The sequence below is a fragment of the Natator depressus genome, chromosome 3, assembly GCF_965152275.1.
Source record: "Natator depressus isolate rNatDep1 chromosome 3, rNatDep2.hap1, whole genome shotgun sequence".
NCBI classification, from domain to species: Eukaryota; Metazoa; Chordata; order Testudines; family Cheloniidae; genus Natator; species Natator depressus.
This window is the reverse complement of record NC_134236.1, coordinates 110813549-110838014: the sequence shown is the minus strand read 5'-3', so window position 1 is coordinate 110838014 and position 24466 is coordinate 110813549. Positions and strand designations below refer to the sequence as shown.

At 41.1% G+C, this 24466-nt stretch overlaps 1 protein-coding gene across 1 annotated transcript; it reads left to right on the top strand.

Annotated features, from left to right (window-relative positions):
- The first annotated feature begins 725 nt into the window (after positions 1-725).
- LOC141983854 (uromodulin-like) lies at positions 726-23722 on the top strand. Its single transcript, XM_074946842.1, has 9 exons — positions 726-780; positions 4688-4776; positions 6835-6939; positions 9404-9564; positions 11942-12077; positions 13606-13700; positions 16001-16169; positions 20780-20900; positions 23264-23722. Exons 1-9 carry the CDS (start codon positions 726-728, stop codon positions 23434-23436), a joined length of 1104 nt encoding a protein of 367 aa, XP_074802943.1. The 3' UTR covers positions 23437-23722.
- Positions 23723-24466: the final 744 nt, after the last annotated feature.

Sequence of the window (24466 nt, the reverse complement as noted above, 5' to 3'; positions counted from 1 at the left end):
GCAGCCAATCAATCATCAACAAGTGCAAATACAGCAGTTTTTGTCCCATACCCAAGTATAAATACAGATTGAGCAGGAGAAAGGGAATATGAAGACATCAAATATTTCTATACTTGCTCTGCAACCACCACCTCAATAATCTTTCCTAAAGATGGAGAACTAATGCCAGTCTATAGTCAACAAGATTGTCAGTTGACAGTGTCCACCAAACTGAGTCACTATCTCCCCTGCTGGCCTTAGCCAGCCAGGTGGGACAAGCATCTAGTTCACAGATACTGGCCTGAAGTCCTCCACCCACCTCCACCCAACCCCAAAATCCTAGCAAGTAACACTGGTAGAAACTGAGTGAGTGTGTGTTCCCTAACTCTTCTGACCCCATGGACACAGCAAGCTCCATTCGGATTTTTACTCACAAAGTAACTTAAATATTCTTCATTGCGAGAAAAAAGTAAATTCTGCAACCACACAGAGGCCTCCTGGATTAATCAAGCTCTCTATCACTTGCTGGTTATGACTTCAAATATGCACTAAAAGCGGCAAAGAAACCTTTCACTGATTCCCACGCAGCCAGGGTGTAAGACTTCATAATCTTTTTATGTCACAATCAGGTAAACTCAGATCAGGACTTCTGCCACTAGCACTTTAGCAGTCTTCCTTCTTGCATCACCTGGACCACAGTGAGCTGTGAAAGGGAAGAGTGTTTAAGAGCCACTGTATCAATAATCATGGATAAACTTATTCATAATAGCCATCCTGCCAACAGTGCCAAGAAGCCATTAGGTAAGAATACACTTCCTCAGAGCCTTCTGAAACCGTTCTGGTTCTGGCTGTCTCCTTTGGGCAGTCCATCAAAATATGTCTCACTCTGATGGGCTAAGAATGCCCAACCTCAAACCTTATCAGTCCACGATAAGCTTGTCATTATTACCTCTCCAATCTGCATTCCAAACACTAGATCCAGAGTGCGGCCAACTATATGGGTGAAGACATCTATCACCTGTGAGAACTCTGGCCATGGCAGCCATGAACTCAACCCAGAAGAATCATTGTCAAAGGTGGACACTGATGTCACCAAGGAGTGTCAGTTTTAGTACTAGTGTCACCACAGTGATGAACCGGAGAAACTCAGAAAGGGCTTTCACGGTGCAACGGATTATTTACAACATAAATTCCATCCTGAGATTTGTTCATAAGCACTCAGCTCCAAATTTGGAGTCAGTAGAAAAACCCAAGGCTACTCTTCCTCCTCATTACTCTCTTGGGTCTGAGCCAAGTACCTATTCAGAACCAGCTGGAACAACATTAGCTCTGCAGACTCATCTTAAACAGGTCTGTTATACATAAATCAAGGTTCTTATCCCTGGTCAAATCATAGATGCTGGTAACTTTTATTGATCGTTGGTCTTGCATTAAACAGCATGAACAAACACCCAGGTTCAGTGTAAGCCAATGCCTAGTTCCTGGGCAAACTCCCATTTAAGTCAACAGGAATTTTTCATGAGTAAGAACTTCAGGATTTGGTCCATTATTATTATTTTAATGTATTATTTAATATATTAAGAAGTAAGTGTGTGTGTGTGAGAGTGAGAGGAAAAGGAGGACTTTTGTCCCTGAAAATTACTCCAGGATGAAAATTTCTCAAGCCCACAGAAAGTTTAGTGTATAATTTTTTAAAAATTGGTTCTGTTAAAGAAATAGCAAAAATAATAGAAATGTTGTCATGCCATAGGTCTTTTGCTATCATGTATAAAAGATTTGTTGTTTCCCTTTTAGTACCAGAAAGAAAGAAGTTGTGTTGTTTTATTATTTCAATGATCCTTAAGAACTCTGACATGACCTTTGAGGCTTATTGGTCCAGTGAGCTGTGAATGAGGGAATTGCTAAATTAGGTCTTAACATGATAGAGACATAATGATTTACAACAACCAGAAACCCTGGATTAAAGGTTCCAAAGTAAGCTTTGACTCACTGGGACATTACTATCTGTTGTATTAATAATTTGCTTTCTAAAGATTCTCCTGTATAATACAAAGACTGGCATGAATGCACAACAAAATGTGTACTATGTAAGTGTCTCTACAAATGAGAGATGATTTTTCCAAAAGGAAATGTATATTACACTAACACTAAAAGCAAAATGTTCCTATCTAATTAAAACTATGGCTCTCTAAAGCATATTCTATACTGATTCTGTACATAGAACAATGCAGAATATACAAAGGAAATCTGCTTGGATAAGAGAATCATAGTGTGGCTCAAAGAGGAGAATTTTGTATATAAGAACGGCCCTACTGGGTCAGACCAAAGGTCCGTCTAGCCCAGTATCCTGTCTTCCGACAGTGGCCAGTTTTAAAAATAAAACTAATAGAAGTTCAACTTGTCTATGCCTTGTACCATATGGCATGCAAAACCACACACATAATGCTGTGTTTCCTGAAGTCCCTGGGCATAATTGTGTAAACTGATAACTGAGTTGCAACCATAGTCTTGTTCCTAGAGCTGGTCAGGAATTTCCTGTCAAAATCATTTTCAATGGAAAATTTACTTTCTGCAAAATCAAAATTTTCCAAGGGAAAATTTCAATTTTGCTGAAATCTCCATTGGGAATTTCTCCATTGGGAAAATGGAAATAAAATTTCATTTAGGGAAACTTCAGTTTGTTAAATTTAAATCAAAACAGTTTGTTTCAAGTCAGTTTGACATTAAATTGTATTTGCCTAAGTTGACACCGTGCCTCATGGGAGTTGTAGTTCAGGTGCTTCATGCCCCCATTCTCTCCTGTGGGCCAGGATATTTGGCCAGACTACATCTCCCATTATGTACCCACAGTCTCTTGTATGACTGAACTGTGTGGTGCATCATGGAAGTCACAGGTCTACAGTGCATCATGGGAGATCTAGTCCAGCCCACAGAAAAGAATGAAGGTATGAAGCACCACCATGGCACCTGAGGTAAAGGCGGTTTAATGTCATACTCACTCAGAACAAAATGTTCGGATGAAGGAATGTCAATATTTTGTTGACACTTCTGAACAGAAATTTTTCAGAACTTTCTGTTCTTCAAAAAATGTTAATATTTTAATTTTGGGGGGGGGGGTCAGGATTTGAATGTCAAAATATCAGAATTTCCTATGGGATGGGATGGGGTTCTGATTTTTGCTCAGCTCTGCTTGTTCCCTGATTTTTATTATAGCATTTTTTTTCTTTGTATGTATTGTCATTGAAGACATTTCAGCCATGGAATCTATTACTCAGCTTTAAGCAGTAGGCTTTTTGTTAAATACATACTGGATGCAGAGTCAACTTGGGTCAGGCAACATAGCTTTATTTCACTCATTTAAAATGACTTCAAGCTTCATGTTCCGTCCACCATACTGCATTAAGCAATTCACTGTGGAGAGATAGATGGTACCTGTCCATGATATCTACACGTCTGAAGAATAGCACTTTGGGAAATAGTTACTCTCCAAGACTAGAAAGCAAACATAACAGCCATGTATCTAAATCATAAGATCTTTCATAAGGATTAAACCTGGCCAATAAAAGAGTTTTACACTGCATCATGCACTGTACAGCAATTCATATGCAATTAGTGGTGTAAATGAACCCAAAATCTTAAAACAAAACTCAGATGAAATTGCCAGGTTTCGTTTGACTGTGCATTGAAACTATAAATTGGCCTAGGCTCAATTGCTCAGGGTTAAAAGCCTTTCAATGAACCTGCTGTGAGACCATAACTACCCAGGATATTAATACGGACCCCAACACCATAGTATCTGAGTGCCTCACAATCTTTAAATACTTAGCCTTAAAATGCCCCTGTGAGGTAGGGAAGTGCTATTGTCCCCATTTTACAGATGGGGAACTGAGCCGCAGACAGACTGACTTGCCAAGGATCACACAGAAAGTCTGTGGTGGGCCAGGGAAATCACTCAGGCCTCATGCCAGCACCCTAACAAATGGCTCCTCCTTTCTCTCTAGGATCCTTTTCTAGTTATTTAGCTATCACCAACACAAGCCACTACTAGTGTGGACAAGGAACATAGCCATTTACGCTGATGTAGCTGACCCCTGCTAGACACAGCGGTTATCTCAATAGGTACAAATTGTGGCTTTCTTTATCCATAATAAGGGTTTGCACAGTTGCAGCTGTACCAGTTGCTGGCCATTGATGGTTAAATTAAAGGTATTCCCAAAAGTAGAGAAGGCCTGAGTGTCAACAACAAAACCACAACCCAGATGAGGCTTCAGTGTCAACATACTCCACAGTTTTGGAAGGAAAAGCCCACTTCAACAAATGCCAACTGGACAAATAAACTGGAGTCTTGTTCACTTGCAGAGCTCAGCAAGGCAGCTAGGAGTGTTCAGTTACAGGAAAAGGAAGAAATAACATTCCTTACAGAGACAAAGACATTTCTTATTGTACTTTAAATGCAGGTGGGGACAGCAGTAAAATGGAGATATAGCTATTAGAAAGTAACTGATATTGAAAAGAATTCCTTCAAGAATTAATTTTTGCCAATCAGAATACTAAATGCATACAACTTGGTACTGAGATCTGTGCAAAACGTACTTGTTTCATGCCCATTGCTGTGGTATAGAAAAACCAAGGTAGATAATTTGTTTGATCGAATGTGATGGTGAAAGTCCTCACCCTTTAATATGCAGCAACTTTAATGTTTATACAGAAATCAATGAAACCATCGTCTGTACCAAAGACCTGATTGAGGTGGAGATTCCAAGTAAATTCTTTCTAACAAAGAACCCTCCAATCCTAGTAAGTACTCTAATATGTTAAACAGCTCAGATGCTTTAAAAATAAATAAAAATACTGTGTTCACATATGGTAACTTTTTTTCTGGTATGCAATATGGTTTCCCCTGATCTCAGTGACTATTATTCATACCTGTAGTTCATATCATCATGATATTGTGCAAGCTCCTGAATTTGGGTAGACAACAAATGATGGTCCAAATTCTATCATCCTGGTGACTGTTGAGGTCAACACGATCCACCCATGCACCATATGTGACCCTATAAACTATATAATCTAGCAGTGACCAAGAGGAAACAATGCGTGTTTTTCTCCTTTATTCCTCCTAGTACTTTTCCCCCTTGACTCAATCAGATATTAAGTTGTAAAGTCCCATGGTCCTGGCAGACACTATGGTCCAGGCAGACACCTGCATGGAAGGGACAGTGCAGATTAGACCAAAATTTGTGAAAATGCATTCAAGTATTAAGCCCCTTTAAATAAGTTTTATTTGACTTTGTTAAGGGGCCTTAATAAAGCATAATGAGCCAGATCCTCAGCAGGTATAGACAGCACATCTCCAGTGAAGACAAAAGTGGAAGATTTGTCTGTATGGCTCTTTCTAGAAAGAGCAATTATTTCTCTTTCCAAATTGCGATTCCTGAAATGTCAGGAGGGATTGGCAGGAGTTTCTGACTGTTCCCTCTATCAAGAGAGCATATTTCTCCCTCTTGGTTTCAACAGTTTGCAATCCAGGGATCTTATTGCTGATTCACTGTTGACTTTTGGTGGGGGCATGCCCTACAATCAAATGTCACAAACACTCAGAAACAAGAGAGCTTGAAATGAAAACTTGGCTCTACTGTGTGTCTACCAATATTTTTAAGAGAGCGAAGTTCTGCTTTGCATGCAGCTTATGCACAGGGATATGTCATGTAGCTGTTCCCTTGAGCTTTTACATAAACTATCCAGTACTTAACATTATGTTCTGTATCGCAAGAGAGACATTTCCTTAAGATTCAGGTTACCCTTTTAAAGAGTCTCTTCCATCATTATTCAAGCTGCATGTTTCAGCAACACTGGAAGGGAAATTTGATGGCAGTTAAGATATTTTCAGTTTACTGCATAATTTGCTGAGTCATTACGAGAACTATGTTCACGTTTGTTGCTTTTTATTGCTTGTTGATGGATTGGTCTACTTAGTGACTGGAGTGGGGCAGGCAGAGAGGTGTGAAAAGATGATATGTATGGTAATGTCTTGCCATATTTTTGCCACCATTTTCCTGGAACTGCTATGAGAACTGAGAGACTTACTCGCCTGCCTTCAGCTGACAACACATAAATTGGCATGAAAAGTCGGGCATGCTGGCAGCACAAGCCATAACAAAAAAGGAGCAAAGTTTACATTGGAGTCATCTAAATCAAACTCACAGGGTTTTGTTATGCCTGCCCTGGGCAGGGGTGGAAGATTAGAGAGGAGAAAACACAAGAAACTGATCCTCCCCAGCTCTCTAGTACGACATTGTGAGAAACAGCTACAATGCTTCTGCCTGACTTCCTGCAGTGCTGTATGCCCCAGAGAGATTGTGGTCATGGCCCTGGGTCGTTAGAGCAATGCTGGATCAGGGCCCTGGGCCAGCAGAGCATTGCTGAGGGAACACTTGCCCCATCTGTAGAACAGATATAACAATTGCTGCTGCTGCTCAGCTCTCTGTCCCCCAGCACCCTGAAAGCATTCCACAGTCACACTGTAACATGCTGAAAGCCTTGTGCTCCACTGGTCCTCAGAGCCATAATTTGGCCCATAGTATTTTAGACCCTGATTTTGATCTCACCTACGTTGGTGTGAGAGCAGAATCAGGCTCTTTTTTCTAAAGAATCTGGTCATCTGATTGGCGGGGGTGTGTGTGTGTGTTTTTTTTACTCTGTGTAGTTAAGATTAATAGTCTCCTCTTTGTTTTACTATTTGATGGTGAAACATTATGTCTTAAGACCCAGAATGTTGTATAGATTAGGTAGTGATTAAATAAACTGGTGCTAAAAGTGTGATAAATTGTACAAAAAATGATCATTTCATTCCAGATCTCTGATTTACACCTCAGTGACCCAGAATGCCATGGTACTGAGACAGGAAGCTTCTATGTATTCAGCATTAAAACCAATTTCGCAGACTGTGGGACTAGAATGGTAATATGCACAAGAGGCTGTTGTTGTGAAGTAGTTGTATTACCTCCTTTGAATACCACGTTTGTTTCTGTGTGCTACAGCTGTGGTAGATTCCAACTGCAGAATAACTCAAATGTTTAACTCTGAATCAAACAATTCGGTATTTTCTCTGCACATTCCATTGCTGCTACTCAGTCTTAGTTTCTTGTTATTCTCTCAGACATTCAGCAAGACTGATGCTGCCACAAAGAGTTCCTAGAACATTGTAGCACTAACACCAATCACACATGTAGTCTGAATTATTAGTAGTAGTAATGTGGGCTCACTAGTAAAAATATTACTAACGCTTAATGTGTTAATGGCTGACAGGGAAGTTATGTTTTAACTGTCACTGGTCAAAAAGCTCATATTGCCAGAGGTGCATCTGAGCAGGTCTTATTAAAGGCAATTGCAAAGATTTGCTGTACGTATGCAGTTTAGGTAGGAAAGCCCCAGCAATAATAAAATGCCAAATTCTGCCATGAATAAAATCCCATGCAACCCCTTAGACATCAACAGAATTGTATTAGGAAAATGCAAGGAAGAATTTGATGGAGAAGTAGCAACTTTCTCCAATTACATTTATTGGACTAATAAGTAAAATTATTAATCTAACATGAATTACAATTAACAGACCATTGTAAAAGTAATAGGTATCAATTAAATTTCTGAGTTTCAAACCAAAGATGCTTCTTTACAAAAAGTTCCTCAAATACCTTTGTCTCTAATTCCCAATGTATTGTGGGTCTGATAATTTCTAGCACCTAACCAAATCCAAAAAAAAAACAAAAAACCACACTGTGGTCAGATTAAAACTGCTTCACTGAAGGTGCATTTGTTCTGTGTTTTTAAAATGTAGATCCCAATCATGCTCTCCTTTACTCCAGTTACACCATCTTAATCCAGTGACTGCAGCGAAGTTATCCCCAATATATACTGGTGTGAGAGCAGAATCAAGCCCATAATATTTTTCTAATGTCCCCATCAGATGATCCATTACCATGATATTGTATGAATGTGTAAACCTAGACATTTCCCTTTCTAACCAGTCTCCCCTTGCACAGTATTACATCTCTGTGGAAATAACTGGGATGCCAGTTATTTCCACAGAGATGAGATTATTGAGTGATTCAGAAGGATGATACGGCTGATTACATGGGTTTATGTGTTTTTTCCTTTATAATCAGCAACCGTAAGAAAGAAAATACAGCTAAAACACAAGACAGAGTTTAGGTAAAATATTATGTGCCATATTTTATTCTCATATGTGGGGGATGCACTTCCCACTGACTTCCGTGGGAGTTGTAGATACTTGGCCCTAAATTTGTAAAAATTTTACAGTACTCTATGTGACACCCAGTTTTTAAAAAGTTCTTTATTTGGGGAGCGAGGACACTGGACTAGATGAATCACTGGATGTGATCCAGTTCTTTTACATTTATTAAGACTAGAAGGGGCAAATTCTGCCCTTGGTTACATGAATGCCATTCCCACTCAAGTCCAGAGAAGTTACACATAAGTAGCCATGGTGCAATATTAACTAAAACAACATTTGGAACATCCAAACGTGAAGGATGAGCAAAGCAATAAGGTAGCACAAGATTTTTGTATTTTGTATTATTGCTTTCCTTGAATTTGACATCACCTTTCAGATTCTCAGTATTTGATTATTAAATGAACACACAAACAAGAACAGTTCTACAGCTATTGTGGGGGAAAAGAGATACAATCCCCTGTCAAGTATGGAATGGTTTAGTTAAAAGCAGGTTCCCTTAATAGCTGACATCTTTGGAGAGAATAGGACATATTGCCCTCTAATGCTGTGCAAAGCAAAAACCAACATCTGGCCAAAAACTTTTATAATGTTAGTGAGTTCGCTTTGTTACAAAAATCAAACATGTACCACAAAAGGCATACTCATTGCCACAGCTCTATTCACATGGTTGGCTCACCTCCACACTCATTAATTTGCCTCCGGGAGCACATGCACTCCCTTGCTTACAATCGTGGTTTGCCTCCAGGCATTACAAGGTCTTCACACACACCTAGCGCTCCACCTCCATGAACATTCTTTATCATATGTCTATACACAGCTTGCCATGACTCCATCTGCGCATGTCTTTTACGAGTCTATTACTGGGTCTCCTTGTATGATGACAGTCATATCTCCAAGTCCTGCATATCCATTACCACACACCTACTACCATATCTGAATGCAGAGGCAGGACCATACCTTTAGATTGTAAGGTCTTCTGGGCAGGAGCTGTCAAGTGGTGTATGTTTGTACTGTGCCATAAACTTAATTAACTAATAAATAATAATTAGTTTTAATGGAGTTCCAGAATGTACAGTGATACATGCATCCCTAAGTGTCCAGCGTATTAAGCAAATTAGGCTCTTTATACAGAAATAGCAACAACTCTCTATATTTTGTATTATCTTTCAGAATTCTGATGGTGCACACATTGTTTTCATCAACACTATACAAAGCAACTTCTCTGATATAATTACAAGGACCTTTATCAATATCACATTTGCTTGCCGATACCCTGTTAATTACATGGTGCAACAGCCTAACGGAGAGAATAAAATCAGTGTTGACATCAGGTAACTCCTTTTGTTTTTGTTTTCTAGCTTATACTATTAAAATTGCCCTGCATAAAGCACCATTGAGAACAAAGGCAAATTAAGCCAGAAGGTATACACACTTCTCATTTGTCTAGTATTACATAGCTCATTTCATCCAGAAGAACCAGGCTGCATAATATACAGTAATATTGGCTGGGGCACATTTATTGAGAGGAAGGACGCTCTTTTGGCTAGGACATTGGACTGGGATTTGGAGATTTCCTTCCAGTCCCTGGCTCTGTAATGGACTTTGATTTAAGGCAAATCACTTAATCTCTCTGTGCCGCAGCTGCTCATTTGTTAAACTAAAATATGGGGCTAATAATACTTCCTTTGTCTTGTCTGTTTTACACAGTAAGCTCTTCAGAGCAGGGGTTGTCTTTCTTTATGTCCATACAATGGAGCCTCTGGGTACTAAAGTAATACAAATCGTTACTAAATTACTAAATCACTGACTAATACAAATTACTAAATCACCAACTGAGGAGCTCTTGAATCACTGCCTCAGTATGCTACTGGCATTATGGTGCACAGCTGATTGCTGCTGGTCACCCATCTACTCCCAGCCCAGAACTCAGAGAAGAAGAAATGAATTCTGGGGCCACAAGGCACAATGTCAGCCAAGATAGGGGAGGTACCAGCAACAGATGGGAGGCATGACTGGGTCAGCTGGCATGCATGAACACACTCTCAGCTGTCAGAGTAACCCCAGAGCGTAAGTGGATCTGGGCCTAGATTAATCAATTCACCCCTAAATACCAGAGATGGAATCTGGCCAGGACACTGGGGTTAACAGCCCTATTCTTGTGAAAAATGACCGTGATAGGACCCCAATTCAGCAAAGCACTTAAACATATAGCAAATTTTTAACTTGTGCTCAAGTCCCATTGACTTCAGTCAGACTTGAGCTTGTAATGAGTGCTTTGCTGCATTAGAGTTGAGCCTCTAACTTTGGGCCTCAGTTTTGTGTGTCTTCTGAAAGACAGCAGCATCAGCAGCACAGGGCCCCAGCACCACCCTGGGTAAAAGAATGCTTTTTTAACTAATATTCTCTTTCAGCCTGTTTTCTGTTATTTTAAAATAATTGATTCTGTTTCCTGAAACAAGAGGAACTCTGAAGGCAAAAGGGAAAAATCCAGAAACACTAGCGTGAAAAAAATAGAGGAATCCCTGTAAGAGACACTAAGAATTATTTCTAGCTCAGACACACTTTCACAACTCATATTGGCTTGGCCTTCCTGGCTCATACTATGATAGCCATGATCTGAGTCTTAGCTAGAGTACTGTGGAGTCTGCACACATGGCCCAGATCCCCAAATCTGACTAACCTGTTTTCAGGTCATAGAGTGACCAGATAGAAAGTGTGAAAAATCAGGACAGGGGTGGGGGGTAATAGGTGTCTATATAAGAAAAAGCCCCAAATATCAGGATTGTCCCTATAAAATTGTGACATCTGGTCACCCTATCAGGGCAAGACCATTGAAGTGGGGATGCAAAGGTAGCTTTATGCTAACTTCTATGCTAACCTGGTCCTGGAGACAACCATGGGGTGGGCCAGATTCTGTCATAAACTGAAGAAGATCAGAGGCTGCTCGAACTTACGCCTGGCTATCAGTGGCCCCAAAGAATCATTTTGGCAGTCAGAGATAATTGGGGCTTACACCCCCCTTGCACTAAGCAGAAGGATAGTGGCATAGGAACCAGTAGAGCAGCTCAGCCCATCTGAGGATTCCCCTGGCTAGGGAAAGTCCTCAGTGAGTCAGATCCATTGGCTTTATAGCTGTTTTGCATCACTAGAGAGTAGAGCTGTATGGCAGAATGCAAATTCCATTTTGTGAAGGATTCTGTGCCTTCATTCTAAATTAGGAAGGAAATCCATAGACTCTTGAAGATTCTCAGTGAAAGAAAAGTCTGAAAAAACCCCATTTCATCTTGTTTGGATTTTGTCATTATTTTTATTTGCCATTATAATAGAATACAAAATGAAATGAAAAGTCTTTTCCAAATAGAAATGTTTCATTCTGAAAATGTCAAAATGGGATGTTGCAACATTGTCAAATGCATTCTCTGACGGAAAATGGTTCTGTCAAAGATTTTCCAACCAGCACTACTGTCATGATGTTAAGCAGCCAAAGGGTGTGGGACAGGGTCTGCCCCATGGTGAGTCAAGCCATTGAGTGTAGTAATCTAACTGGTTATGCCTGATCACCAGGCACCTTGCTGCTTCTCTGTAGTGCAGACTTTAATAAACACTTCAACCATGGCAGTTAAAATGTTTTAGCTTTACTTTTGCATGCACTCATGATAACGTGTGTGCCATTTTAATTGATTGATTGATCTGAACTGTTGTTTACAGAACCATTACACTGAACACAGAAGATGGGAATTTTTCTGTCTCAATGATGCTGTACAAGGACCCAAATTTTGAGGATATGTGGACTACTGTTCCCTTTCTAACCCTAGAGGATAACATCTTTGTCAAAGTCAATATGGTATCTAATACACTTGATTCCTTGATTAAACCCTTGCAGGTGAAGGCACAGTGCCTAGAAAGTGAAGGCAAGCATCTGTACAACCATTGGTCTTCACAGTGAGTATAACAGAGACCTTCTGATAGTTAACCAAACAAGGGAGAGAAGGAACAGAAAAGGAAACATTTCAGTCATTAGGCATTTTTATGATAATTTATTTTGATCCTTTAAAACAGATAATAAAATAAAGGGGTAGCAAGGAAAAAATTTTCTGGCTGGGATAGATTTGGATGGTGTGGTTGGACAGAGGCCTATGGAATAAGGGAGCAAGGCTGTCCACTGGGGCCAGGGAACTGGTCTCTTCAGCAGCGCTAGGAACCAGTGGGCAGAGGGGATGGGGGTGAGAGTCAAAGAGCTCCTCCACTCAGCCTAGCTCTTCAGCTCTGTTCTCCAGCCCGTTCAACAACCTCTGAGCCCCTTGCCATATCCGCCCCCATTCATACCCTTCACCATCTATGCTCCCTGCCTACAGCTACATCCCTCCATTTATGTATAATGCCCCCATAATCTATCCCCACCCTTTTGTGGCTGTAAAGCCTACGGAAGCCCAGTCTGACCAAGGGTCTATCAGACCTTCATCAATAGTGAATTATGGGCAGTTCACCAGAGAAATAATCTGCCAGAAGAAAGGACTGGAGCTGGTAGCACTGTTCAGCTGCAAAGCTCCCCCTCATCTTGTCCCCTCCCACCATGTCCCAGCCCTTATTACAGGGAGGAGATCCTGGAGATGCGGATGCTTGCAGCTCAGGATGTCTCAAGAAGGAGCTACAAGTTTAACTCTGGAGATAGCTCCTTCTGGAGAACTTCATTTGGGAGAGGAGTTCTCATTCTGGTGGACCTGAGAAGGCCTGTTGAACTGGAGATCCTGTGGGGATGGATTAAGACAAACCAGTGTGTCCTTCTATGTCCCCCACTTTTCTTCTACTCCCCTTCCCCCCCACACACACACATAATTTCCTTGACTGCCCCCATAGTTCAGTGAAGTTTGAAAGTCGATGCGGAAATGCTTCAAGTGGATGCAAAGGGGTCTCAACAACACAACCTCTGTTGGAGAGTTTGAACCATGACATAGTGTAACCAATTTGATCCAACTAGGGTGACCAGATGTCCCGATAAAATTGGGACTGTCCCGATATTTAGTTGTTTGTCCTGCATCCCGACCCATGTACCGTCAGGACACCATTTGTCCCAATATTTTGCTTCGGTGGCACTCCGGCTTTTTGTGTGTGTGTGTGTGTGTGGCTTCAGCGGCACTCTGGCTTTCCAGCCCGGGCGGGGGGGGGGAGGGGAGAGGGGGAGGGTGAGCCTGTGGCTGCCCCCCCATGTGTCCTGATATTTTGTTCTTGTCATCTGAAGAAGGTCTAACTATTGGTTTCATCCTTCATGTATTTTGAGCTTGTCACAAGCACCTAGTAGGTGGTGAGAATATTATATGTTGAAGATAATGAATCTGATAAGAATGCAGATTTCTTTTTCTGTCCTCTGGCAGGTTCCAGGTCATTTAATAATCCATCTTGAAAACTGCTGGTCTACACCAACAAAGAATCCTTCTCATGCTGTTCAATATTCCTTTATAGAAGATAGGTTTGTATCCCAGCATACATAGTAGATGCATCATTCTAAAAGTACATTAACTGGGCCCTGTGTATAATGTGATTATGCAGCCATGTAAATTGTTACATCATTTTAAATTCCCATGCAATTATATTCCAGAATCTAAGATTTCATTTAAAAACAAAACACAATATTACCAGTCTGGGTGGTTCCCAAAATGTCACACTATACTATACAGTTGGGAAGGAAAAATTTTTCAAGTGTGAGCTAAATGTAAACCAATCATGTGAGATCTGCTGGAGTCTGCACACAGCTTGTAATGTAAGTAGCATAAATTTCTGTAATTCATCTCTGTGGGGTGGTGACAGTGAAGACTGAGAACAGTTTAAATACATTAGCTTTTTCCACTGATGATAATTTTAGCAGAAATAACAAGTTAATGTGCTTATTTTCCATTGTTGGATGGAATGGTAGTGTCACTGGGCGGCGACTCACCCCTGCAGCACCTCCTGCTGGTGTCTCAGGGAATTAGCTTGTCCAGCCTCTGGAGCGCCCTCTGCAAGCCGGTGTCCTGCTTTCCGCTGGCCCCCATGTCCCTCCTGGACCCCAGTGCCCTTTTACCTTTCTGGGTCTCCCCTCCCTGGGGAACCCCCACCCTCTAACCCCACCTTGCCTCAGCCTATGGGCTACTGCCAGTCACCATCTAGCCCCCTTTCACTGGGGCCAACTGCAGTCTGTACAAGCCAGTCATCATAGGCAAGGGAGGTTTTGACCTGCTGCCTTTCCTGCAACCCTGTAGGCCTTGGAGTAGGCCATGCAGCCTGCGGAGTTGCAGGCCTGGAGCGCCTCAAGCCTTTCCCCAACCCTGCTTCACTCCAGGCACCCTTAGGTCCTTCTCCCTCCTCAGCTAGAGGAAGACTCTCTGCTCCTGGCCCACTGTCCTCTTATAAGGGCCATCTGAGCCCTGATTGGGGCATGGCCACAGCTGAGCCTGCTTCCCCCAATCAGCCTGGGAACTGCTTGCTTCCAGCCACAGCCCTCTCCTGTGCTGTTTTAAGCCCTGCAATTATTTGATATTTGAAATTAAAATTGTGTCGTTTAGTTTTGACTGGACATGTAGATCACATGCTATTATTTCTGTTCCTAGATTGGATGAGAGCAACTCTTAGTAACAAGGTTCTGGTGTGAATACTCAAAGTTCTAAGTTCATAGTTTGCATTTGAGGAATCTCAGTGTTGCCAACGTTTGCAATTTTATTGTTAGACTTGCTCTATTTGGTATTTTTCTTAAAACTGCAGTTCCTGAAGTGAAGGGACAATGTGAAAATCTCAGCTATCATTTAAAAAAAGAGAAAGTTTCTAGCCCTCATGGTTGCGGAAAAAATCTTGAAAACATGACTCAAGTGTACCCTAATGTCTCAGAAACCAGAAGGCAAATAAAAAGAATCCCACATTAGTGCTAGTTGAATAATGCCCATCAAAACTCTTTTTCAATGGAAAACTGGGTTTTCAACTAAACAAAATATTTATTAAAAGTTTCTCCTATCCTTGGGTAATTTCAATGTTTCACTGAAAAACTTTAACACCTGAAAAACCAAAATATTTTGGCCAAAACTCAAAATATTTCAATTCAAAATGGCACTGCTGTGCATCATTAAGGTTGTAGTTTAGGTGCCTTATTCTCCTATCCTTTGGGGTTGATACATTCACATTGTGAAAGTGTTTATATTGAAGCCAACTACCTGCAACAATTTTTATTAGGCTTGAAGAATTTTTTCAATTAAAATTTTTTAAATGCAATTAAATGTTTCAATTCATTTTGAATTAAAAAAAATCATTTAGATTTTTTCTTTTTCCTCTTACTTTTAGTGTTTCCCTATTTTATGCACTTGAAAAGGGGGATGACAGTAAGACTTAGAAGAATGGGTGTTTTACTCACATTTCCTTGCTTTTTTCCCCACTGGAAAAATGGGGGGGGGTGAGAATAGGGAAAAATAGTTTTAGAGATGAGAGAAGGGGAGGGTTGAAAACAAACAGATCTGAAGCTTTTTCTAAATGAATGTTTTTGTTTTGAAATTTTTGTAACAATAAACATTCAAAAAAGTGTATCAAAACAAATTTTTCTGCAATTTTTTATTATTTTGGTTGCAAAGACATTTTTCTGACCAGCTCTAACCTTGAGTAATGTGAGGGATGCACAAACAAGACCAGTCATCAGACTGAGACTCTGCTGTTTGGCTAAATCTCCTCTAGTGTCTGATACAACACAGATGAATGCCAAAGATTTATGACCCTTGGATCTAATTATTTTATATCTTTTATCCCACATAGCTGCTCCCAAGTTGTCAAAGATGAAACACTGTCAGTAATAATGAATGGTGAAGGTGCAGAAGCAATGTTTAGGATCCAGATGTTCAAGTTTGTTGGCATCTCTTACAATGACATTTTCCTACACTGCACAGTTCAGATTTGTCACAGTACAGCAGCTGTTTGCAAGCCAGTAAGTTTTGTATATATCCATGTGTGCATGAGGATTGGGGTGGGGTTATTAATTAATTATTATTATTATTGTTGGGCCAAACTGGAGAAACTATGTGGTCTAGTAGACTGAGTACAGGTCTGGAAATCAGGAGCTCCTAAATTCTAATCTCTTATCATTTACTTGATGTGTGGCCTTGAGCAAGACACATAGCCCTCTGCCTCCACTTCCCCTGCAAAATTAGAATAGTAATCCTTAGCGCAAGTTGGTCGAATGACTAAACAGAAACAAAACCCAGGAGCAGTCAACGTGGTTTTTATGTAAGGATAATGTTTATAACCAGAAATCAAATCAAGTTAACCAAATAAAAAAGAGTAACAGAAAACTCCCTCCACCAGAGTTTCAGCCAAGTTCTCCAACTCTGGTTGTGGACTCAATTCCCACTGGCATCCCCCCCTCCACCCCCCATCTCCCAGGTAGCCCATTTTTAAGTCCTTCCCCCCTGTGCCAAGGGAGGGGGAGCTGAGTTTATCTCCTTGCTCCCTAAGGACAACATCGTGTCCCTGCACGCCATCACACTTGCCTAACTCTCAGCATTGTCATGAGAAATTAATATTTGTATAGCAATTTTCAAATGTGAAGTGCTATATTAATTACTGTTGTCCTGTGGTCCTTAGTCAGACCTTCCAGAGGCAAAATTCCCATTGACATCAAAGAGTGTTTTGCCTGAGCAAGGTCACATAGTTTGGACTGATTTATAATATTATTTTTAGAGCACCATCAATGTAACCAATGTTGTACAAACACATATCGAAGATAAGGGCCCTGCTGCTGGAAGCTTACAGCTTAATTCAGACATGTCAGTATGGTAGCAAAACATATAGCAGAGTTTGCATCTGTTTCATCTGATAATATAATGTGCTAAGAAAAAGCACGAAATATTAGTTGATCCTAGAGGAGCTATAACTAAGTGACATTTACCAGCGTTCAGCTGACAATTTATGGGCTGGTGACATAGAAGACAAGTTTTCTAAGGGGAGCAATATAAAATTCCACCTCAGAACCACACTGTTCTTAAAACTGTCCATGCAGTTGAATTTTATATTATTAGCAAGGAGATTGATTATATCTTTGTTCACAATACAGAACAGGAGAAAAACCTTTTTGACATCATAAAGGAAGATACAGTACAGCTTGCTCAGGACTTGTCTGACATTATGGCACAGAATGCAATATCAGTGTGAATGATTTTTGATGGTAGATGTTTAGGCATTAACAGCAGCTTCATAAGGATAACAAGGCTTTGTACGTTGGTTTATTTCCTCAAGAATTACATCTGAAAAGCTACCAGAATGACATATTAAGCAAAGAAAGAAATCAAGGAAGAAGTCAGTATGACATTTTGGAAATTGACTCAAATAAAACCAGATGCTTTGTCTGAAAGTCACACAAGACAGTAGTTCAGCATAAGTAAAATCTGCCATAGACAATTCAGGGTATGCGTCTGTTTCCTGATACATGTGTCATTTGTTGCTACGCACCTTGTTGTGTAGGCTGGTTTTTATAAGATGCCCAGAAAACAATGTACACTTCCCCTTAAAAAAAAAAACAACCCAACCTCTTTTGACCTGTAATCTCTTTTCACGTATACTGGTGTAAATCGGAGTAAATCTATTGCAGTCAATAGACGTACCCACACGTAAAGCTGATTTAAGTGAGAAGAGAATCAGGCCTTAAATATCTGGGACCAAATTCAGACCCAGTATAACAAAGTGCAATTCCATAGGGAAATAGCATAGTTCAACCTCCATTGCAGTTGAATCCCTTTACGCCAAGCCTGAATTTGGCCTCTGGAGTTGGGTAGATTTTTGCAGTCCTTTACTGCTAACCAGTTTTTTCAGCAAAAAGAAAAGGAGGACTTGTGGCACCTTAGAGACTAACAAATTTATTTGATCCGATGAAGTGAGCAGTAGCTCACGAAAGCTTATGCTCAAATAAATGTGTTAGTCTCTAAGGTGCCACAAGTCCTCCTTTTCTTTTTGCAGATACAGACTAACACGGCTGCTATTCTGAAACCAGTTTTTCCAGGTTTTGGAACAGGATGAAATTGTGCATGCTGGTAGTCTAATATATGGATTGGGATCTTTTAAAGCCTGACCCAGAAGAAAATGCCTATGTGGGCTGGGACCCCAAAAGTTGGGAGGATGTGGATCCCAGTTCCTCAGCAAAAAAGTCAGCCTGCAATAGAAGTCTTTAAGTAAAGGCTTTGTGGCTGCACATTGTAGATCTACCCAGGAGGAAGCGGACTTCTGTCAATGAGCCAGACCTCTTTCTATAGGTCTGCACAACTCCCATGACTCAGGACATTCACAAATCTCTCGCAGCACAATGAGGGGATAACTACAGCCCTAGTAACTTCCCTGCACAGTTGTGAGTGGAGGGATTGATGGGCTCAGAGCCCAACCAATGAACAGAGTTTTATTTTTGTCTCTGCAGCTGACCTGGATGTCCAGTCCCCAGTGTGTTGCAAGGGAGTGAAAGGGTAGAATTTCTGCCTCCTGATTTTTGTTTTGTATGGATGCAGAAGGTTTCTTGAATCCTGATCCTTGTTTTTAAAATTCTTGTCTCCCACACTGTACAGCTATTCAGATATATAAACCTTTTAAGCCTCCTCCCCGTCCAGATTACTGAGTGCTGGAAAGAACCCAGTCTCCCACAAGAATGTGAGATTCCATGTCATCCCCAAGAACTAGAATGCCAATACAGTACTTGGGCTGGGAGAGGCCTCTAATTTTGTCCTCGGAAAGGTGAAAGTACAGGATAACTGATTTGACCTGTGACTGCAGGAAAGGGGACATTTCTTCCTCAGACTAGAGATTATCTTCCATGATTGCAGAGACTAAAGGTCCTGTACAGTTTCCATGGGACAGCAGCCATGTAGGATCATTTTGGATGGATCAAGCTCATTGTTTATTCTGGGGTATAAAATGAGAAAGGCCAAATTTATTAACATCTGAAAATTGTCCCCTCTGGATGTGCAGGACCTTCCAAAATAATATTTTTAAATATGTGCATCATTGTGCTATTGCTACCCCGGCCACGTCTCCTTCCCAGCAGTATTACTCACTTCTGGAGCTTGTCAGTGTTTTGTACTGAGAGCCCAGTGTCTTTTATTAAGCTGGCAGACGTGCCCCTGATTTTTCCACTTGTGATTTATCCACTTGAGCTTTCTGCAGTGCCAACCCATTCTTACTGTAACAGCAACTATCCTTTGCATCTGCAATGCACCAAAAGTTAAACCACAGCTGTGCTTTCTTGCCGTGTATATTAAATTGCCCTCTATGGGATTAGGCTCTGCTAAAGAATAGCATTTCTTTGCACTGAGCTAATATGGACCTTTTTCTTTAGCCATACCTGTTAATATTTGAGAGAAAGAAATAAGAACACAAGTCTGCAAAGTGAGTAGGTGCTTAAGTGGGTTCAGGGGCTTGTCACAACCCCCCAAACTTTTAACTATTACCCCAATGCTTAGTGTTCTGCAGTCTAGAAACTACCTTTCAATTTACTTCTGTATCCAGTACTTTATTAGAGGACCTGGTACCAGACCTGAAATGTAAGTACAGCTAGAAATTATGCATTAAGGTATCAGACAAGAACCCTGTAGTTTGTGATCAAATGTCCAGGTTTGAATCCTATTACTTCCTCTCTCTGTTGTTGTTACTGAATATATCTATTTGCAATGATTTGTTCATAGAAACACACACATATATACACATATGAATAGATCATTGCAAATTTATTCTTAGATGATAGCTTGTCTTGAACACATAGATTTGAGAGAGTCTTGTTTTTCTAAATGATTTTGGTGCTTGTAAAAGATTGGCAGCCGAGGAAAATGCACTCCAATTTATCCACAGAATAAATACAGAATGATCAGCAGCTAGCAAACTTTCCCATGCTTCCCTAACACTAAATTAGGGGTGAGGGGGTGAGAGGGCAGTTCTATCTCCAAGTCTATTCAGTCCTTTGTCTTTTTGCTGAGAAAGGCATAAAAGGTCCCAGTTAGTACCATTGTGCAGGTGAGGGTTTCTTTTCTTGTAATATGGACTCTTTTCCACTAAAATTGAACCTACCAAATTAATTTCTAACAGGTCACTGAACAGCCACCAGATGGTAACAATTTAGCTTTGCTCACAGGTAACCCCACTGAGTTTAATGACACTACGGTTCAGCAAAGAGCAGCACATGTACATGTCTGCAAGATCAGGTCACTACTGACCTGACCCGAATTTGAGCCAGTGACCTACATGATAAGGGTTTGTGTTCCACTATGACTCTCCTGAATAGCAGCTACTCCTGCTTTGGACTTCAGGACAAGCTCTGTCTTAAGTACTGAGTATATGATGTGTGTGTGTATGGTTATCACTGCCCTCTCTTGGAGCAAGATGACTCTGCTCATCTCAAACATTATTCTATTCACAGCATTGCTCTATTCTGTTGCTCCTTCATCTAATCAGAGGCCTGTGTTTATCAGGCAAACAGTTTTAAGTGTGAATTACTTGACCTCCCTTTGTGGAGCATGTATGCATATAGGCATGGACACTTACTGTTTGCAATCTCTTTTTTATCAGAATTGTACTAATTATGGTAGAATAACCAGGAATAAAAGAGAAACTACACCATTTCCTACTCACACAGTCTCTTATGGTCCCATCAAGCGAAAGCTGGCAGATGATGGAGAAGCTAACATAAGTAAGTGATTTATAAAGCCATGTTTCAATGTTTAAATTGAATGTATAAAGCCATGTTTCAAATGTTTTATGTAGCCTGGTGGATCCATTTTGGTATATTTTAAATGTTAAAAATGTCAAATATTCCATTAACAGGAAAAAAAATTTTAAACACACAAAATCCAAGAAATTCAAACTCATGCATACCACAGACAACTTAGCTTCCTTGCTCAATGCATATTAATTTTTATTATGTGCCAGTTCCTGGATGGTTCTGAAAACCTTAAACTCCCAGAGAAGTCAATGGCCCTATGAGCTGTGATGGAAACCATAAATATGAGTTTTCTTATTTATGTGATTAAGTCAATCTATGTTGCTTTAACTTACTTCCATGACTTCAGTGGACCTCCCATGACTTATTTGGCTTTAGTCCGCTACAGCAGCGAGGCTGGAGCAGCTGTCAGCCCCCACTCAGAAGCAGAGGCCAGAGTAGTGGCCTGGGACCGAAGCAGCAGCCGACAGTCAGCCCCTGCCCCAGGAGCAGTGCTGGGGCTGCTGAAGCAGCAGCCGCCACCGTCACACCAGAAGCCTGGGGCTGGAGCACGAGCAACAGGGCCGGGTTAACTGCCAGGGCTAGCGGTCAGCCCCCACCACAGGAGACGTGGCGGCGGTCAGCCCACTGTGGGGATCTGACTGTTCTGTAGCCTCAGGGCATGTCCACACAGCAGAATTCTGAGTCTACAGAATTTGTGGCAGCAAGTCTCAGAGTCCTGGTCTGCAGGCTTGGGTTTGTGGGGTTTGCACTATGGTGTTAAAGATAGCCATGTAGATGTTCCAGCTCGGACCGGAGCTCAGGCTCTGAAACTCACCCTCCTTCCTGGGCTTCACAGCGTGAGTCAGAATGTCTACATGGCTATTTTTAGTGCTGTAGCATGAGCCCAACCTGGGCTCCGACACTCAGTACCATGGTTTTGGGTGTTTTTTTTTTTTTTTTTTTCTGTGTAGATATACCTTTAGAAGCTAATCTTTGTCCTGAGCTGGGGAGGTCCCCTGGAAATAGCCATGTCCAATTCAGTCATCCACCCAGCTTCTCAGAGTGGTGGAGTCTGAGGGCCTGATTCTTCTGTCACTGACCCTGTTGTAAATCAGGAGTAACTCCATCGAAGTCACTATAGTTACCATAGTTACACCATTGTAGAAATTGTGTACTGAAAGGAGAATCCAGCCCTAACACTCTGCCCAGCCCAGTTGCCACACATGGGATTATATCAGAGAATTCATTAACCATTCTGATCATCTCCCCAACCTCTCAGCAAAGGAATCAATTCTTTCCCAGTTGACAGACAGAAGGGGAAAAATTCAGAAAGGGCCAAGTGAAGACTTGGCCAATAGCTGAAAGGTCTGAAACAATAGTACAAAGGACCCACTGGGATCAAGATAATCACCTCCCCACTATAGCAATCAGTAAAGGGAGGAGAAGGAGGACATCCATCTCTTGCTGGGCAGACTTTTTGCTGTTTTATTTAAAAACAAGACCAGAAACCTGATCCTTTCCTCACCTCCACTAAACACACCCTATGCCACCCTTGCTGCCTCCATATGCCACCTGCAAGTAGAAGAGATAGTGAAGGTTTATGATATGCAATGTAGAAGATGGAGAGATCATTTACATGAATTCACACTTCACCTCCAACAAGCTGCTTGAACCTGAGTTTCAGGTGTGATTTCCTTCTTCCTGCCATTACACATCAAACTAACTTTCCCCAAGATAAGTGAGTCTGGTGCCCCTCACTTTTGCCACCTTCTGCAGCTTATGCATTTGATAGAGCTATGTAAATTTGGTTCTGAATTGGATCCTAATTAATTCTTATACCTTTAAGCAGTGATGAGCTGCCAGAAGCTCAAAAACCGGTTCCTTCACTCGCTCCAGGTCTTCGGTGGCACATCCTTCAGTCCCTCCGGGTCTTCGGCGGCACTGAAGGACCCGCCGCCGAAGACCTGGAGCGAGTGAAGGACCCACTGCCGAAATGCCACGGAAGACCCAGAGCGAGTGAAGGACCTGCCACCGAAGTGCCGCCGAAGGCTCGGAGTGCCGCTGGGTCAGTAAAAATTCACATGGGAGCCTCCCCAGCCGAGAGCTCAGGTGGGACAGACAGGACGGTCCCATGGGCCACATCCTGTCCATCCCGCCTAAGCTTCCCCACCCCTTTAACAACCGGTTCTAAACTGGCTTCAAAATTTAACAACCGGTTCGCGCGAACCGGCTCCAGCTCACCACTGCCTTTAAGACTGGAAAAACACCTTCTGTCAAAAATAACAATATTGTCAGATGGATTTGATGACAGGGAATTCCTTTGTAAATCCTCTCTGTTTTTTTCCCCCCAGATAAAGGAAAACTTCCACCAGTTGAAACCTTGATCCTTGGAGGATTGCTTATGCCATTTTTAGTTATCACTGGAGTCTTTGGAACACTTTTGCTTCAGTCAAGAAGAGCATATCCTCCTATGCAAGCTCAGCTGACTATGTCACATTTTCATAACTCAGAAGTAGCATCATGATTAGCTGATTCCTCTATCTTACAATATTTGATCTGAGTCACAGCAAGGGTCATGAGACCTAATAGGGTGCCAATCTCAAATTAATGTTTATTTTATACATGTATGTGATTTTTATTTTTGATTCAACTGAAGGCCACAGATTAATGAGGCTACACTTTTCTGTTCATTTTCATAATAAACAGTACAGTTTATTATGCAATTGGTAAAGTAATGCATGCTGAGAACCTATAATTATGTTTTCTGGAGTATTTTAATTTACCACAGACTTGTCATTTTCCCCTACCTAAAAAACCCAGATATTTTTCACCTCCTCCTACTCCACCCCAAAAGGCCATCCCAATTGTTATGGCATAATCACCAATTGGCTATTGTCTCAAAGATAAACAGACTGTTTCTGACTGAAGCTGATGCTGAGTCACTGGTAGAAGTCATGGAACGGACACTTAAACTACTACTGTTTCAGCGACTATGATGGTATCAAAAGTATCATTTGCAGGATCATCAAAGTCATCAATGTTCTACTCTTCCAATTCAATAGACAAGTTTCATTCATTGGCACGTTTTATTTTGAAGTACATGAAGAAACTAAATTTCTGCATTTTTTGAGATGAGCATTAATCCTTTGTATCTTGCTATTTGACACTTTTTGACAGACTCAAGGGATCTGGTTACATCATGATCAAAATTAGTAGTCTAGACTTAATCCCATCCCTGTAACAGTGTTAAAACACTAGACAGGCCATGATTTGTTATAGAAACCCAGTTGGCAGTTTGCTGTCTACATTACAAGTTTTAACTATTATAACTGGGAATGGGAATAATTGTGTTGAAAGCAGGAACCCTGACTCAGTCATAATGATAATGTAGAAGGTGGTTAGAATACCCTTTCTTCCTACAAGCAAACAGGTCTTTCATGATTAAAGGCAGAATGCATTGAAGCAACAGTAAGAAAAATCTAACAGGTCATGAGAACTTCTCAAACCACTTTTCTTATAATGTCAGTATGCCAAATGCTGTGAGGCTTAGTATT

Excerpts from the sequence above, each read along its gene's own strand:
- LOC141983854 (XM_074946842.1), top strand. The coding sequence starts at position 726 with ATGGATAAACTTATTCATAATAGCCATCCTGCCAACAGTGCCAAGAAG. Across the intron at positions 16,170-20,779 it reads CAGCAGCTGTTTGCAAGCCA|AATTGTACTAATTATGGTAG; the intron begins GTAAGTTTTGTA and ends CTTTTTTATCAG. Across the intron at positions 20,901-23,263 it reads TGATGGAGAAGCTAACATAA|ATAAAGGAAAACTTCCACCA; the intron begins GTAAGTGATTTA and ends TTTTCCCCCCAG.